General features: G+C 38.4%; 1 protein-coding gene across 2 annotated transcripts in view; it reads left to right on the top strand.

Annotated features, from left to right (window-relative positions):
• The first annotated feature begins 5,683 nt into the window (after positions 1-5,683).
• The window catches only part of nrg3a (neuregulin 3a), a 314,521-nt gene continuing 301,123 nt past the window's right edge, over positions 5,684-19,081 (top strand). The window contains exons 1-2 of one of the 2 annotated variants that reach the window (XM_079854769.1): positions 5,684-6,487; positions 6,723-7,434. In XM_079854769.1, coding sequence (XP_079710895.1) covers positions 6,738-7,434 — 697 coding nt within the window. In that variant the 5' untranslated portion in view covers positions 5,684-6,487; positions 6,723-6,737. Of the gene's footprint in view, positions 6,488-6,521; positions 7,435-19,081 lie in introns of those variants that run through there. The other variant, XM_079854770.1, reaches the window with a different exon arrangement.

Raw genomic sequence — 19,081 nt, 5'->3', positions numbered from 1 at the left:
TTCTCCAGACAATCAATTTTCTTGATGTCCTAAACAGTCGGAAGGGGGCTTCATCAGAAAAATTTACTTTGCACCAGTCTTTTTGCTGTCCGATCCTTGTGCTTCCTGCAGAATTTCAGTCTATCCTCAAATATTAATATATATATATTTTATTTTATTTATTTATTTTATTTTATTTTTGTAGAGAAGGGGCTTTTTTGCCACTTCTTTGCCTCACTGTGTGTGCAGATGCACTCACACCCACTTGCTCCTAATATTGAGCAATCTCTGCACTGGTGGACGGCTCTGACACAATTGACCCTTCGCAGGGAGTGTGATTGACAGGCGATCTGACCAATCATAATCCGCCATCCGCCGAATCCGCCATTTTTGTCCGACAAAGTATTCAGGAGAGTTAATAGAATAACGTTGGAGGATTTGAACTTGAAAAACGGTGTGTTCTGACGTCTTTCCGCGGTTAAAACAACATTCCTTCTTATGTTCATTTATGTTTATTTTATGCTATAAATGAACCAGAAGGAAGAGATGATCGGTTCACGAGCAGCTTTAACTGAGGCTCTACAGCGATCTGTCAGACACATTAAAGAGCCTCAAAACGGTATTTATTGTTTAAATTTTGTTAAAAAATGATCAAATTTGTCCTGTCTATCAGCGCGTTGTCAGTATCCTCTCTGCACCGCAATGTATTTTTCACTGCATGAGAACATGGTGGGGCGTGAGAGCGGCGTGGCTTGTCGGACATAGCAACAGTAACTAAAGGGGCGGGTCTTTGCGAACGGTCAATTCCTAGCTGACTCCTCAGGAGGAGACAGTCCTGGCACTTCATGGACACTCTGGGACGTCCTGAAGCCTTCTTCACTGCAGTTGAAAGTTACTTTCTCCCTGAAGGTCTTGATGATGCAGTAAATGGTTCTTTCAGGTGCAATATTCTCTGCAGCAATGTCCTTGCATGTAATTTTGATACAATGCAATGATGGCTGCATGTCTTTTCTTTGGAGGTAACCATTGCTAACACAAGTACACAATGATTGGATGCACCTCTTCTGGTCATTTTGTTCCAGGGCCAAAAAACAAAAAGTTTTTTATTTTTTTTATTGTTATTTTTTTATTTTTTTATTAAAATGTATATGACCTCTCTGCACAGTAAGCTAGAAACAGTGTGTATGAACACCATGACAACTGAAGCAGCAAACTTTGCGAAACACAAAATGTATGGAATTGTAAACACACCCACGCGAAAAAAAAAAAAAAAAAAAAAAAAAAAAAAATATATATATATTTACATATTTTATATTTATATATATATAATATATATATTTACATATTTTATATATATATATATATATATATATATATATATATATATACTTGAATAGTTATTTGAATAGTGGGAATTTTACTGTCATATTCTTAATTTTAGTGCTTTCGCTCGGATGGCACGCATATGTGTTTATGTGTTTCTTCGTATTTCCTTCGGACAGGGAGGCATTGGCTTTTAAAGGCTCTCAGGAGTGCCTGACAGACAAAGTGCTTTCTCCTCAGTCTTAGGAACAGGACTATGTAGGCGTACGGCTTTGGGGTTTATAACATGGAACAAGAAAGGCTGGAAATGAGGTTTAGTGGAAGGATAAAGTGTAGATGTGTGACATAGTAAGCGAGGGAGATGTAGAGTGTTTGTGTATGTGTGGGCGCACATACTCATATGCATGGGGATGCATGTGGCCCTCGGCAGGAGTGGTCTAATCATTGATTTGATGTGAACTGGCAGTTTGATGCATCCTAAATCAGACAGGTAGAAACACACACATCTCTGTCAGTCATTTAATGAGTAGCATTAGCTTAGAGATACATGCTGGTTGAGAAAACATTCATTTGGAGCTACGCTCACCAGTCAAGCGTGGACTACAGAATAAAGCGTCTTCACTGAGCAGAAGCAAAGCCTTTAGCAGGATAATCTTAAGGGAATATAGTATGTTAGAGCAAGGATGGATAAATAAAATTAGTAAGCTGCTGTCCTGCTTTGATGTTATGTGATCACATTGTACCACACACAGGGTCCAAAATGAACACCCACTAACCACCCCAAGAAATTTCAATGACAGAGTTTAAATGACAGCTGGCTGAAGGAGGAGAAATATAAAATATAACAAGAAGCACTGCGTAATTCTTAGTATGTAAAAACTACACCAATGTTTGTGCTAATTAGCCTTCAGTAGACATTCTAAAGGTGACCTGAGACAAATATTTCGTTAACTTGAAATTACTTCAGAATTTCAAGGTAAGATTTAGATTTACTTTTCACATAATGTTAGTTCATAAAACCACAACTCTTTGTCAGTGCGAGATTGTGGTTCGAGCTGCATTTTTGTGGTCTGGGTTTAATCATCCAGCTATGTTAATTGCACAGAAATGTAATATCTGTGTTGCTCAGACCATTTCACACAGTTTTTATAGTCATGATGTAAAGTTGTGTAAGTTTCTGTACAGTATATGTTACAGTTTTGTCACTGTAAGGCAAACACGGAGAACTAGAACAGAAAAAGCTAACAGTAAGGGGTAATGTTTCTTTCTCGAGGTTGTGAAAGGCAGTCATTATCTTATGCTGTCAGGTTGTACCTAGTGTAATGGATGCATGTATAGTGAAGTCTGATCTCTCTGCAGCTTCTTGTACTGAGTTTATGGCTGTGGTAAAAAAAAAAAAGTTACATTATCAAGGGCACCTCATTTCACAACACTTGCAAATGTCATTTTTATAGATATGTGTAAATGTGTTCACTAAATGGACAAAGGTGTTTTATGTTCTCTCTTTCTGAATTTGCTCAGAACAATGTCAATTCAGTCTGGAATTATTTTCTTTCTTACAAGAAACACAAAAGATGCTAAGCAGAACGCAAAAGTAATTTATTAAACCAGGAAAATTAAAACCCAGGACTGTGATTAAGGTAGAATGATTAACACTGGAAAGCTTAAAAAACGTGCAAAATGCACAATACATTTATTATAAAATTAGTCTTGTGCTATATTATAATAATCAAACTTGCCGTGTTCGTTTGTCTGCTTAACATAATTTTGTATTTCACAAAAGAAAGAAAATAATATAGGGCTCTGATAATTACATTTTTTTTTTGTGTGTGCGTTTTTGGTACCTTTAATTTGTAATGCATTTTTGGGATTATTTGCTGGAGGACTTTTTTTTTGTCTCAAATGGATTGGATTTATTGGATGTTAGATCCAGGTCATCTGTGTTGCAACAGTACAATCAGGTGCTTTTTAAAGGTGCACTCTGTGATTTCTACTTAACACACTTGAAATGCTTAAGGTCAAGTTTACTCAGATGAGCTGAAGACTCCTTATAAAATCACTTGAACACCAGAATGCTACTGCCATGTTCCAGATGAAGTTGTATAGGAATACAGGAGTTGAAATTTCCCACTTCCAACCTCAGCAGATTACAGTCAATCACAATTGTATAGGCCTACATTGTGTTGACAAAGCATGATGGCGTAGCTTAAAAATCTAGATGCACCCTAGCGGCAGCAAAATGTATTTTGCAGCCAGGGTAGTCTAGCAGCTCTCCGTTGACTTTCTGAGCTGTAAAAACCTAAATTGGGTCAGGCCAATCACATCGTGTATAGAGTAGGCGGGGCGGGCTTAACATAATGACGACAGAGTTGCGACGGTTCCCTGCTACTTGAAAACAAAGAAGAGTTGCTGCTTCTGGCGAACAGTCTTTCAAATCGGCTTTGGCCGTGACTCTGGAGGACTTGGAGTTAAGTTTTTCTTTGAGAAAAGAGCAAAGAACGGCACTTAAGTCATTCTTAAAAAAGGAAGATGTGTTCGTTGTTTTGCCGGCCAGATTCAAAAGTTGAATCTATCAACTAACGTTAGCTCCGCTGTTGGGAAAACGCTCTGTGGTGCGTTTCCCGAAAGCATCGTTGGCCAACTATGGTCGCAAGTTCATTGCAATGTCCATTGAACTCTATTGGTAACGACGGAACTTGCGACCATAGTTGGCCAACGATGCTTTCGGGAAACGCACCCCTGGTTGGTTGAAGCGCTGTCCTATTGCGTGCAGAGTGAATTTGAAAGACAGCCGTTTATCCCGCCCCTCGGATTGAGCCGTGTCTATGGTGAGTTGCCAGACCTAACATCTTGATGTAGGTCTGGCTTGCCAGGCTAATGATGGCGCTATTACTCACCAAGACCATTTCGTTTTTAACTGCCAAGGTAAGATGATATATTAGTTTATAATTATTATATAAGCTATATACATTACAGTATATAACTATATGTAAGTAATATTTTATGTGTTCTCAGAAATAGGCTGCTGTCAGCATTGCATTTTTTTGGTGGTAGTAGTAGTAGTAGCAGTAGCAGTAGTAGTAGTAGTAGTAGCAGTAGTAATAATAATAATAATAATAATAATAATAATAATAATAATGATGATAAATGGAATGACGCGTCTCACTCAAGTTGTTGTTGATCGATTTCAGTAACCTGACTGTAAATTGAGACTTTCACTTGTGGAATTAATTATGGCTCATGGGAAATGGCATATTTGTACAGTTGTGTTGGTAACTTAAAAACTTTTGCTTTTGCGGGATGATACACTTGCACCCGCTAGGTGTCAGTATAAGTCCAAGAGGGCTACCATATCAGCCAGCACAACTTAAACAAGAAAATATGGAGTACACCTTTAAAATGAGTTTGAACCAGCAGGAAACAATCCAGAATCTCTGTTGTCTTTAAATATTAAAGTGTTATCCACTCCATTTAATTACTACGCTTTATTGTTGCACTACAGTCTATTCTAAAAATACCACCCATTAGACACTGCACACAACTCCTAATTCTTACCATCCATTAATTTAACTCGTTTTCTCTCCCTCTTCCAGTTGTCACAGTATCTTAGACATGAGGAGGGGCTGGTTGCATGATTGACAGTCCTGAAAGAGAGATGCTGATACTCACTTTGTTTACAGCAGTCAGTAATCTCTTTTCTGCTAATACTGCAGAGCACTGACATGGATCTCTTTATTTCTTTCCCGTATCTTGTCTTTCTCTCTCTTGCCCTCTGCTTCTCTCATTTTCTATCTCATCCTGCTGTGAATGCTTTCTCAACTCTTGTACTTATCTCTCCTTGTTTCTCCCCTCCCTCTCTCTCTCTCTCTCTCTCTCTCTCTCTCTCTCTCTCTCTCTCTCTCTCTCTCTCTCTAAAGGGGTGGGGAATGTTCTTGTGAAGAGAGCAGGTGCAGTGCCTCCCCTCTCTCTCTCTCTCTCTCATCGCGCATCTCTCTCTCTCCCTCTCTCTCTCCCTTTCTCTTTCCTGGCATCAGCAGTAAGGGAGAGTAGAAGGCTGTCTGTGTATGTGTCTGGCTGCAGTGTCGTAGGCTTGAGCCATGTTAAAATCCCACAGGAGATTAGAGCGGGAACACACGCTAGTCCGGACTCTTTAGACATGGGAGCCCTAGGAGGGAACAACAGACAGGCAAAACAAATACAACTGTAATGAGGAAAGGATGAATGTTGTCTCATGGAAAACCTGCATACTGTCTTTTTTTAACCCTTCTCTTTTTCTTTTTCTGTCCGTCTTCGAACAAGCTCACTCCTCCCTCCCTCCCTCCCTCCCTCCCTCGCTCCCTCCCCTCATCGCGCTGCTCCTCTCTCTCTCTCTCTCTCTCTCTCTCTCATTCTCTCTTGCGCGCTCTCAGTGGAGGAATGTAGATAGAGGCTGAGCGTATGCCCACTGCTTTGCACGATATCAGCGGCTCACTCTACGGCAGTGGGTCGCTCATCAGGCACTGTTCAGAACGGATTTGCACTGCTAACGGATTTAATCATCCACCGTCTCCTCCAGGACAACTCTGTACATGCCACTGCCTTCTCGACCGGGTTTATTGCTCAGCTTGCACGTACTGGGTTCGTGCTGCAGGTCCCTTGCTCCCTTAAGGATGCTATAATTCATCAGGAGCTTTGCTTGTGGAAAAGGGGACATTATTGCTTCATTGTCAACGGTGAGTCCTCCTGCGTGAGGGAACCAGCTTCCTGGGATATGTATAGCTGACTCAGCGCTCAAATACAAGTCAGATCGAGACCTTGAAAAAGGAATTGGTGTGAATGAAACAGGAAAAATATGAGTCAGTCTTTAACTTTTACTGAACTCCACCTTTAAATATTGCAATGCATGGAGTGACAAGATCAGAGGATAAATCTTACCGTGGTGTCATCTGCAAAAAGAGGGATTTGATAATCTGACGACAGAGAGTGCTGCTGCAACGGCTGGTGCTCGGAGACATGCAGATGATTTCACTCCTCCCTTTCCTTCCACCTTCTTTGCTCGGCACCTTTATTTAACATTTGTACTGTTTTGGTGATCTTGTGGCGAGCTGGAAGTCGTCTGGTCGTTATGGTGGAACTTGACTAAAGGACTATCTTTTTGCTGGATTCTGCAACCGCTGATATTTCCACCTCCGGAATTCTATTGGGTGTATGTGTTTGTCTGATTGTGAGTGCGTGTATGTGTATTAGTGTGTGGCAGTGTGTGGTTGTGATTTGTCTGCCTTGATGTGTTCATAATTATTTCTGTTCTTTTCTGTTCATAATTATTTGTTCTTGCGGTTGTCTTACTTTCCGTTTTTTTCCAATGTCTGGCACTTCTGGCCGGAATTTCACCTTGTGCTATCCATGTCTGCCGTGCTCTCGGCCTTGGGGTTAACCCTTAGTGTGCCACAGGCGAGATGAGTGACAGCTCGGGAACCGTGAACAACTCGGGGGCTATGGTACTGGAGGAGCCCGATGGGAGAGGCGGCTCCGGTGGACGTGAACAAGCCCAGGCCCCTGTGCGTGGTGGCATTTTAAGGTGTGGGACCTGTGCCCTTTGGCCCCGCCAACAGACCTGGCTCTGTGTGGTTCCGCTTCTCATTGGCTTCATAGGCCTGGGGCTCAGTCTCATGCTGTTGAAATGGATCGTAGTGGGTTCTGTGCGGGACTATGTGCCCACAGACTTGGTGGACGCCAAGGGTATTGGCCAGGACCCCATCTTTCTGTCCAAGCCTAGCACTTTTCCTAAGGGATCTGACACCACCACCACTACAACCACTATTGGTGGTGTCAGCTCGGTCAGCCCCACTGTCACCTCAGTGGTGCAGAGCAGAACTCGAACGGGAACTCCTCCAAACATTCCTCCTAGAGGTAGTGGGGCATCCGGCAGTCAGGTGACACAGAAGAGCCCCTCTACTCGCTTTGTCCCACGTAATCCCACCTTTACGACCACCGTGGTCTCTACCACCACGTCTACTGTCCATACGTCCACATCCAGCCCCTCTCCCTCCAACACAGCAGTCCTAAACGACTCCACCCAAATGTGGACCAGAGAGCAGTCATCCGAGAGGCATGTGACCACGCCTGGTCGAACCCATGTCAGCCGCAAGACACGTAAGTTTGATACTTCAATATCAGTTCCTGCTGGTTTTGCTAGTGCAAGAGCTGTGCAGTTCCACTGCTGTTGGGAAATATTGGTGATCAGACAGTCTTTGTTGACTTGCTTTGCAGATTGCAGTTTTGCATGGTACTGTTAGCACATGTATATTGTGTGACATCCCAGAAGCGAAGCATGACAGACTTGTGGCCGCATACAGTCCTGTCTATCATGTCGCCAGGGAGCGGCAGAAACACTAATGACAAGCAGCGACTCTGGCCACTCCCTGTGTTTCAAAATGTGATATATTGAATCAAGAAATATGAAGAGAATTTCAGTATAATAGTGTAAAAAAGGTTTGTTTCTTATTTTATAATTTTTCACTGGCCGCAGCACATGAAAAAGCTTGTATCAGGATGTCAGTTACTGTAGGGAACCTCAGAATATGTTTTCTTTAGCTCTGCGTTTGCTGATTCTATCTTTATATTTGGTTACTTGATGAGCTGCGAGCAATGGGTCTAATGATGGAGCTATACTTTGCTTAAATTTATAGAATTGACAAATTTTTAACGGCACATTTTGTTGTTCATTTGAAAACTACAGGAGCCTCTGAAAATAAGAAAACTGGATTGTGTGCTAATGTTACGTCTCAGTGTAATATCAGTGAAATTTAAATTTTATATCGCAGAAATTGATTGCATCATCATGCCTGATTGCTCGCACCTGCTAACAGTATATTTATTACCTGACACCAAGATATGCTGTCCATATGTGATTGCGCTGTGGGATTATAGTGGCTAAACTGTAGTCATCAGAATGCCCAGATACAGATGCATTCACAATTAATGATCACATTAATTTGCATGCAGTGGACAGCCTGTTCACAGTGACATTTAGGTAGTTTGAATACTTGTCATAAGGATTACAACAACTCTTTTTCCACTGTCAGGCCAAACCATTTTCTTTGCTTAAACCGTTCCATTCTGTGCTTATCCGGGCCAGCCAGCACGGATTTGATTTAATTTTCCACTGTGGTGCTGATAACGGAGATCTTTAGGATGTAATATAAATGTGCCAGTCGTTGCCTTTGTAACGCAAAAGTTTACAGACAATATAAGATGTAAATTGCAACTGTGTTAATAGAAGATGTTTGGATATTTTCGTTAATTTGTGTTTATGTCGCTCAAATTGTACGCTTAGCCAGCTACAGAGAAACTGGTAGCCAGGCAAAAGGCAAGTGACAAATCCTTAGCTGCGACATCACTATACCCGCTGAACCTTCTACTAGCAAGGTTCAGGGCAGTTAGCCAACTGTGCTGAGAATTTCTAAGTGGTTCATATATAAGTGCTAATAAGACCACCACCCAATGTAAGATTTGTGCCACAGCTACCCTGAACTAAAAGTATTGGTGATCACCAAAATAATTTAATGGTTAATCCACCAGTATGTGTAAGCTCTTTAGTCACAGTTGGCCAAGTCAAAGTTTAGACTTAAATCCTATTGAACAAATTTGGGATTTAGTGGATTAAAAGATAGATCGCACTAAAGTTTCATCAAAAGCAAGTCTCTGGGAACAACTATAAACTATTTGGAAGTCAATAACAACACAGATTTATGGCCCTATGATTTCCGCGGTGCAAAACAACATTTTTTTGTTGATGAATAAATAAAAAGCAGGTAAGTACACTTAAAGTAACTTGTAGTGCATTCTTGGACACTTTATTGAAACACAAAATAACCAATAAAGTCTCAAGCATTAAAAAGCAGCCCATACTAATCCTCTTAAGTTCTCTTTATCTGAAAAAAATGTGCATTTTCATTTATTCATACATGGTTGCAACAACATTTAGGCCAAGTTCAAATAAGTGCCATTGTCTAAATGCTTTTTTGGATGAAATTTCAAAGATGTTCAGTTATTGTGCTTTTTATTGTTTTGAATAGAGGTTGATGATATCTACAATAATATCAGTTGGTGTAGCTATATTGAAAATGGGTAAAATTCAATAATTTTAGACATAATATACATAATTCAATAATTTAACCATATAGGGACTTTAAAATGGAGATTACAAAATAAATATTAAGAATAAATTTATTAAGATTGAGAATATAGAAGGATATTGAGATTTTTACAAGAGATACTTTTACAGTTACAGGCACACAAACTTTGGAAAAATAATGTTTATGGCACTCAGGAATGTTTAATTGTGTGTATATTTCTAGTTTCAACATTATTTGTTCTTCTTAAAATGTGCAACCATTGAAAATGTGTACCAATTTACTCTTGGGCCTTTAAAATGAAGAAACTAAAAGAAAAGTTTGTTAAGAATTAGAATCTAAAAGGATATTAAGATTTCTTTAATATGAGTTACAGGTATATCCTACAAACTTTGGTCAACATTTTTTTTTCCCCCTGTAATCTGACTCCAAATCTCAGGTGAACATTGTCATTTTGATCTGGGTAAATTACTCAGTAAATATACATCCATCACATTTAATATTATGGCTTTCTGCTTCATTGATGTTTGTCTTTCTTCAGAAAAATATAAAATAATAATTGATCCGGGAAAGTTTCTAAAATTTGGTGGATTTTTACACGAAATGACTCAAATGTGTTTATGTCTGAGAACCTTTTATACATCTTTTATACATACTTAACTACATACACTGCAATGACATTGGGGAAAAAATAAAACAGAATTTGGGAAAAACATAAAACTGATTTCATAGGGCCCTATAGACTGTGGAAAAGTCTGCAACAATGCCAGCAAGATTGCAAGCTGTTGTCAAGGCCAAACGACACCATACAAAATATAACGTATATTTTTGGTTATTATTATGTGTGAATAAATACTATTTAGTTGTGTGTGTATGTGTGTATATTTCTTTGTAAAAATTCTGGAGAAAAATATTTGTATTTTTTTTTTTTTAAAGAATAAATGTCAGAAGTAAAGAATAATGGAGAAATTAATATTTTCTTGTAAAGATACAAATATATGCTTAAATATGTTGCTGAAAAAACAACAACAACTTACTGCTGACCCATGTCATTTTCTCTGTATATAGTAATGTAGACCCCCCTCTATTCACAGTAATCAAAAAGAACCTGTGGATTTTAGGAGGTGTCATAGGTCTTATCAACAAGTCCTTATCGTATACTTTGGTTGAGCAGTAATTCATTACCATTTCAGTTGTCTGACAGAGGATATCTTAATCCTTTGTGTCCCCTAGCAAGACTTTCCTATACCTTTATCAATAGCACAGAGAAAAAGATAACTAAAACTTTTGTGATCCAAATGCGTTTGAGAGCTCACAGCTGTGGCTTATCTTAAAACTCATTACTGCTCGCCATACTTGATATTAGAGCTAGATAAGAACAGATATTTCAGTGATTTTCCAGATGAAGAGACCAATTTGTTTTCCTAGAATAACTGTCCACAAGATTGGCTGATGTGAATTGAGTGGCCTGTGATTTAGTTTAATAAATCTGTTAGTTATGTTTGGTTGAGGACATGGAACTTCTGTTGCTGCTGCCATGGATCTGTTAGCAGCTAATACAATGAGCATAGGTAGGCAGAGATTAATGCAAATTTGCAATGAGTGCTGGAGGCACTTTTGATGAACTAACCATATAAAAGCCATATCTCAATGTGATCGATTATGAAGCTGAATCAATTGTAACATTAAATGAAAACAGCTTTGGTTGAAACTGGCTGACACGATTCCTGGTTCCAACTGAATGCCATTTAATGGCCATTGATTCTTCCTTTGTTTTGTAACATCAAGCTGATTGCGAGGATTAGTTCATGTCACCTAGCACACTGTATTGGGCATTTACTACACTGTCACACTATTTGGTCTCAAAATACAAATGAGAGTGGAATCATTTGATGATTCTGACATTTAAATCAATGCTGTCTTAAATGACAAAATCATTCAGAATTTATGTTTGAAGATGAAGTGATTTATTTGCCTTGTCCTATTTCCTGTTTTAATAGAAAGCCATAAAAGCGCTCCCTTCCAGTACCATTAGAGCTTAATTTCACTGAGACTATTTAAAAAAAAATGTCACTTTGATTTATCTTTTTACGATTTCCTAAAGGAGGGATGAAGCTTTAAATATTAATGCTTAGAAAGGGAAACATGTTCAATATGTAGAAGAGTATGTGAATAATTGACAAGGGTATGCTGAGAAATTATCAGGGAAAGGGATGAGAAATGTGCAGGGTTTTATAAATAGAGGTGGAGGAGAGGACTATAAAAACAGGCAGTGGTGACTGCTCCGCCCTGTTATGAATGCCTGTGTGGCCGTGCACATTTTACTTTCACTTTCAAATTAGCCTGCAATTGCTTAAAATGGTGTGTTCATTATTATTATTACTAATGAAAAACACAACAACTAGAAAAATACAACTTAACATTTTGCAGGTTCCCTATTAGCATGGGTTTAAATCCAAAATATTGCAAAATGGGTGCTTTTACATTTCTCTTTGAAACCAAATCTTCCGCCATTGTCTTGTCAGTCAGCTCTGTGATGCCTACGATTAACTACTCTGACAACATCAGGTAAACCCAGATGCCTAAGACTAGAAATACTAGTATTCTGACCGCATAAGATGCTAAAGAAGAATAGCTTCTCTGACTACATCGGTAACCCCAGACGCCTATGCATCATTAGTTATGATTAATTAAAAATCTCATTCACAGGGTGAACTGTCCATTTATGTTGATCAATGGCTATGTTTACATGCAACCAAATAATCCGTTTAGTAATCGGATTGATGGCTCAATCGAACTGAAAAGCCTTCATGTAAACACCTTAATCGATCCGATTGAGCTCGATCCAAATGAAATTTCTGATCGAGAGAACATGTAAACACTTGATCGGATTGAAAACCGAAACTGAAAGGACTGGGCATATGTGACGTTAAATTGGGTAATGACCCATGACGCGCGGAACGAGCTGTTCTTCCTGTTGAATAAAGTGTCATATAAATGAGTGTCCCGTCATTCTAAAATTCTCCTTTCACTCAGTGTCTGTGAAGTGGAGCAGGACAACTCTTATCCACAGACGGCATTTTTACTGCGTGATAAATATAAGCAGCACGGCACAACAGTTCATATGCTAATTTATTAAAACAAATAAAGAACCAATGTAGGAGAATAGTTAGTATGCGCAAACAGCGGGAAACTCTGTATATTCGTGCGGTGTGCGCATGTCAAAAAATTTATTCCGATTTGAAGCTTGTGGCATATAAACGCACACATCAACCCAATCACATGTTTAGCGTTCATGTAAACTACATTCAGATTCATCAGGAATGAATTCAGTCTGATCGAAACAAAAGTTGCGCGTGTAAACATAGCCATTGATGTTAATGAGCTTGAATCCTTGATCTTTTATTGAGGTGATTTAATAGTGCCATAAATCGATCAATTTCTTAGTCTCTTTAACAGACTTCTATTTTTCAAGCTTGCAGTGTAACCTTATTTCTTCCAATGATTAAGAGTCTTAATGTTCTAGATACTATGGAAATGAATGTCATTAACAGCCATTTGACCACTTTGTTCAAAACTTTTTTCCTTTTTGCAGTTTTAAGTGGAAATTAGCATAAAAAATGTTGACAGCTGACATTTCTGAATGAGGGATGCCTTTTAGAAAATAACAGTAGCGATTATAAATGCCTGAATGCCTAGCAGGATATTTGTGAAGTGCTGAACTCTGGTTCAAATGCAAATCATTTCAAGGAGTGCAATATTCTTGAATCGTGTGCGGATTAGCACTTTTTTAAACCCCCCCCCCCCCAGCTCCTTGTTTCTGGAGGTAACAAATACGTATCGCAGGAGAATGGCTTAAATCGTTGGTGATAAAAGATGCATGGGATGTTTATAAGAAAACAATAAGCTGTTCATCAGCTATGCTGGAGGCAAATGTTAAAGGAGGAAGCTTTGTCTTCATTACCACAGGTTTAGTTTCTGTCACAGGGATTGGGCGTCTAGATCAGTCATATAGAGTATCATTACAAGCACGGTTTGGAAATAGATCTTTCATTGATTCCATGAAGATAGAGACACTTGTTTATGACATTGAATTCACAGAGCTCTCAATTAACTAATAGCTGCATTAAGTCTTAATGATGCTTTCTGACACAGACTAATGCTTTTTTGTGTGCATTCTTCTTATTGCAACAGTACTTACTCTTATACTCATCATCTGAATCAGTTTATAATATTAATATTATGCATGCTCTGAAAACAATTATATCATAATTTTGCTTGTCAAGTTATTCCATCTTGCATTAAGGATGTTTAGATTTTTTTTTTTTACATGGAAAAAAAGACAAAACACTTAAAGATTTTTCTTTTCTTTTCTTTTCTTTTCTTTTCTTTTCTTTTCTTTTCTTTTCTTTTCTTTTCTTTTCTTTTCAGTGTAGCGTTAATTACATGTGATGTCATTAGCTTTATTCACTGCTTTTTCTTTCTCCCACTTCCCTTTCATTTCTTCTCTTTTGTCTCGTGGTATCCTATGCTTTTGCAGGCCTACTTCAAACCCTTTAAAATCTGTGGACAAATGAATATCAAGGTTGCTTTGGCGGGTTGCCTTGGTCACTTGATGGTGTTCAGGCTTTTTAGCCTAATACCACATTGTGACTTTAAAAAGAGCTGACCGGCATGACAAATGAGGACCATAACCCTCAACAAACATTGTACTGAAGCCCAGCCAATCAGAGATCAGGGATAATGTTTTCTCTCAGCCCAAAAATGCAGGCCAGTATAAAGGAGCACAGCCCCATTATCAATCCTGCTTGTTACTGTTGCAGCTTAAAGCCTATTGAATATCCAAGCCAATACAATAGAATGCTGTAGAAAGATCTACCTACCTTACAACCACAATAGTATAATTCTTATTATACTAATACATTAGAAATCAAGAAGTCATGAAGCAGTAGTAGTAGTAGTAGTGAAATACAGAAGTATTATGAGAAGCAAAGGTCCAGGGAGCAGTGTTGGGGGTAACTCATTACAAGTAACTTGAGTTAAGTAATCAGATTACTTTTTCAAGTAACTAGAAAAGTAAAGCATTCCTTTTTCAATGTACAACAAAATATCTAAGTTACTTTTTCAAATAAGTAACGCTAGTTACTTTTTCACATTTATTGATGGACATCTCTTCTGTCCCCATGTTGAGAGAAATAAAGTGAGGAGGTGTTGTGTGCGCTTTGTAAACATGATGTTATTTTAGTTCTAGACTAAATGTGAACATGCATTTACTCATCTCAGTTGCACGAAAACATCCAGTATTCCTCAAAATGAATAAAAACAGTAAAATGCAATCTCAGAATTTTACGCAAAACTTTTATTTTAACTATATTAAATTACAAAAATATACTTTATTTATTTAATCTCATTTTATTAAACAATGTCTTTGCTGCTGACCTTCAATGATCTAAGTCAACCATAAGCAAAAATGACTTAAAATTAGATTTAGAAATAAGAGAGTTGAACTTCTTTCTCCTGTATCACATTGTTCTTTAATCCAGAACTGCAGAAGCTGAAAGGTTTGTTTGAGCGGTGCCCTCTACTGTACAGGAGTAAATATGCATTTCCCTCAGCCTGAGGCTTATTCACTTCACTTTTGGTGTGAAAGGGCCTTAACATTTACACCAATAATACAACTTTTTTTGTTGTTATTAAAAAACAAACAAGCAAGACCAGCCCAGGTAAGAAAAAGTTACGCAAAAGTATTGTAACGCATTACTTTTCATAAAAAGTAACACAATTAGTTACTTTTATTGTGAGTAATGCAATATTGTAATGCATTACTTTTAAAAGTAACTTTCCCCAACACTGCCAGGGAGTACACGCATTTCCTAGAAAACGAAAGACTTGCGGTCATGGGATGACATGGGTGAGCAATTAATGACAGAATTTTTAGTTCAGGGTGAACTAACCTTTTAACATCAATGGAATCTTTCCATTGCACAAAAGGTTCTTTATAGTGGAAAAAGGCTCTTTAGATTATTAAAATGTTCTTTTTCATTAAAATAAGAAAATTGTTCTTTTAACGACCTTTCACTGAATGGTTCTTTGGGTAACTCAAAATGGTGGTTCTATGGCACAAAAAAAAAAAAAGATGCTTGGCATAGTACATTGGCATATATATGTAATAATTAATTCAAACCATCATGTCCACAAATTAAATAGCTCTTGGGATTAACTTAAAAGAAGATGATTTACACAATTAGCAAGCATTTTCGTCTGCAGTGGCTCATAGAATAATTCCTCTGCATTTCCATTTCAGTTATTTGCTGTATATGTTTGTGTACTGTATGTTTGTGGCTGGTTTGCGTTGTCCCCTTTCAGCGCTACCTAAGGGATAAAAGAGTTCATCGCACTCCCAGAGTCTGTTATGAGATATTGATTCACATGTGCTTGTCTACGAGACTTGTGCCTCTCAGCACTTTGACTGGGATCAGTTTTAGTGTCACAGGTTTGATTGCTCATGCACAGCACTTTTCTCTGTTCCTGGGCTTGTTTTGAGGAGCCACACAGCCCCGTCCTTTGTAAGTGCACTAGATATCACAAGCAATTTCATAATAATTCAATTTCACCCCTGAATTTGGTAGAAAAGCGGCATGAAATTGGATAGGCTTTGTTTTAGGCATTTTCATTTCAAAACGGCCACATTAGCCTATTCAAGCCTTTCTGGAGAGCGTCTTCAAAAAGCTCAGTTTGTACAGGACAAAAATGCAGTCTCCGTTTGGACTGAAGAGAACGTAGAAAAAAAAGATGCATTTTCAAATCTGGATTAATGAAGACGTAGCCTTAGGATGTTTTCTCGTCATCTCTATTTTGAGTCTCTATTTTCCTCTTTTTCAATGAAGTAGTGTCAACATTCATACTTGGAATATCTCAATGCCTGCTGTACATGATTTGCTCTCCCACACTAGTCTGACAGATGTAGTTTGACTAAATCTGTCAAAGTACAGATTTAGATTCTCCCATTCTAGTTTGACTAAACAAGAATAAAGACTGTGCGAGTTTTAGAGCTGTCTGAATGGTGCAGCTGTAGCAGGGGCAAGTCTTTCTCATAGCCCCGAGGGAATGATCCTACAGCCATGACATGATCCCTTATGCCTGAACTCATTTAGACCGCTAAGAGCATCTCTCCCGTTCTATCTGAAAATGCTGGTTGGTGGCTAATGTGCTCCATGTGCTCTCCATTTAGGTCTCTCTCCCTCACTTTTTCTCTTTTGCTTTCTCCTCATTCTCTCGTGGGTTATTGAGGCAGATATGTCACAGGGACACTGCACCTCAGGACATGGCTTCACACACCGTGACAGCATCCAGCCAACACACTCTCAGCTCAGATGGCAGATTAAAGAGATGCACCCACAAACACACACACACATTGATATCTTACCGAGGTTGATGAATGGTGGAAATGGAGCGAGTGTTTTGCACGGATGTGTGGTCCGAGCTCTCCCACGGTGAGTGTCTGAGTGCGTACGGGGGAGCGGTCAGCGTGGATGCGGACCGTTAGAGGCCATATGCGGTGTCTTCCCTCTCAGATCTGTCTGGCATCAGCAGGAGTGCACACATCAGCTCTAGTGCTGCCGTTCTCCCGTTTCAGCCACCTTTTAAACGTTTACTGATGGTTTCCCACTGAGCCTCATGCCTCTGACTCCTCTCATACTGTAGATGTGAGTCAGAATCATAAATGACTGCTGTACCAAACAATTGTTTTTTTTTCTTTTCATGAACTAAATGCTGATTCCTTCCACAGAGAGTGAAGAATGAAATTAGGTAGCCCATTATATATATATATATATATATATATATATATATATATATATATATATATATATAGCTTCTCAATTCTGAATCACAGTTTCCATGTTGGCCTGGAAATGAGAGTTGATGAAATGGTGCCATTGACTGGAAAATGTTCTTAGTGCCATGCACTCTCTTTAACTGACCTTGTCCAATTTCTTTAGTGGAATGCTTTAGGGATCATCAGCCTAACAGTAATACCGTATTATAAAACCATAAAACTAGATTCCACTGTCTCACTACATTAGCACAAAGTAGGTCTGTCCACCCACTCTGCTACTTTCTTATGGTGACGGGTGAATAGTTTGCCAACGATGAGCCCCATAAGATTCTCTCACTGCCCCATACGATCTCCTCTCCCTCCATGTAGGACACCATTTTAAATTATGCATGTAATATTCTACAGCTTTAAGCTCAGAAACTTTTTTTTTTCTATAGGCTGTGTAAATAATTAATAGTGCAACCACCGAAAGTATCATTCTATCGGTTATTCAAGCCCTATGCAGCAGCTCTTTCACTTGCCGATTGATAACATGTAGAGGACAGCAAAGAGGGGTAATGATAACGGCCATGTTAGGGATAAACTGCTATTTCTGCTCCATTTAGAATGATCAGGTATTCACAGTATCATCAGTGAAAGCTCATGCTTAGGCAGGACTCCTCAGTTCTGACACAAAATGGAGGCAGTGCAGATGAGATGATTGACAGTAGTAGTCGAGGAGCCTTAAGAGAGTCACTGGTTCAGAATGAAGTTCTTTTGTGTCTGACTTTCTGTCATTTTAGAGTAACAGAGGTGGTGGTGATAGATCAAAATGACCGTTTGGCTTTGTGTTAAATGAGTAATTCACAGGTGTGACAGTCTGACATGTCAAAATTCAGTGCTTAGTCCTGAAGAATTTGTGTGTGAATGATCAAAGTTTAGATAAGACCATAGTAATAGGGTAAAAATTTCTGTTGTTTTAAAATGTGATTCATATATCTCCCTTTTTCCTATATATATATATATATATATATATATATATATATATATATATATATATATATATATATATATATATATATATATCTTGGAAAAAGGAAGTTGCAAAAAGTATTTAATAAAAGGGGGCAAATAATTGTTCCCAATGTGTTTTGGCGAAAAACACTTATTTCATAATGTGATTTCCCCCCCACTTTCAATTATTTTTCTTCAATGAAAGGTTAGATTTTTTTTTTAAATAAAATATCAAAATGATTAACAATGCAGATTTATTTTTTACAGCCATCTTTGATCATATTTACCAAGTATATATATATATATGTATATGATGCTGTGTGTGTTGTTGTTGTTGTTGTTGTTTATTTACTTATTTATAATTACTAGAGAAAAAAAATCCTTATCCATCAATCATGAACGACTAGAAATGTATTTGCTGAAACATGCTGGACGGGACAAGGATGCATTTTAAACGTGCCTCAGCAAGACAGGGAATTTTACATTAATAACAGAAGATTCACTGTTTTATACAGTAGCTTACCAGTTGAGTTCTGTCATTTCAAAGTCTTGGAAAGGTTGTCTTTTGCTCTTTCTCCACAGAAAAGTAGTTCACTACATTTTTCGCAGTTGGATCAGTGGTGTATGCACTGACTGAAATCAAAAAGTGATGGAAAAGGAGCATTTATGTGTCTGGTAAATCTATCTCAGTGACAGCGAGGAGACCTGGGACATTTTGCTGATGTGAGAGAGAGAGAGAGAGAGAGAGAGAGAGAGAGAGAGAGAGAGAGAGAGAGAGAGAGAGAGAGAGAGAGAGTGATAGAAATACATATGAAGAGAGAGTTATTACAGATTA

This window comes from Squalius cephalus (assembly GCF_949319135.1).
Source record: "Squalius cephalus genome assembly, chromosome: 21".
Taxonomy (NCBI): domain Eukaryota; kingdom Metazoa; phylum Chordata; class Actinopteri; order Cypriniformes; family Leuciscidae; genus Squalius; species Squalius cephalus.
The sequence above is the reverse complement of the archived record's forward strand: the minus strand, read 5'-3'. Positions and strand labels throughout refer to the sequence as shown.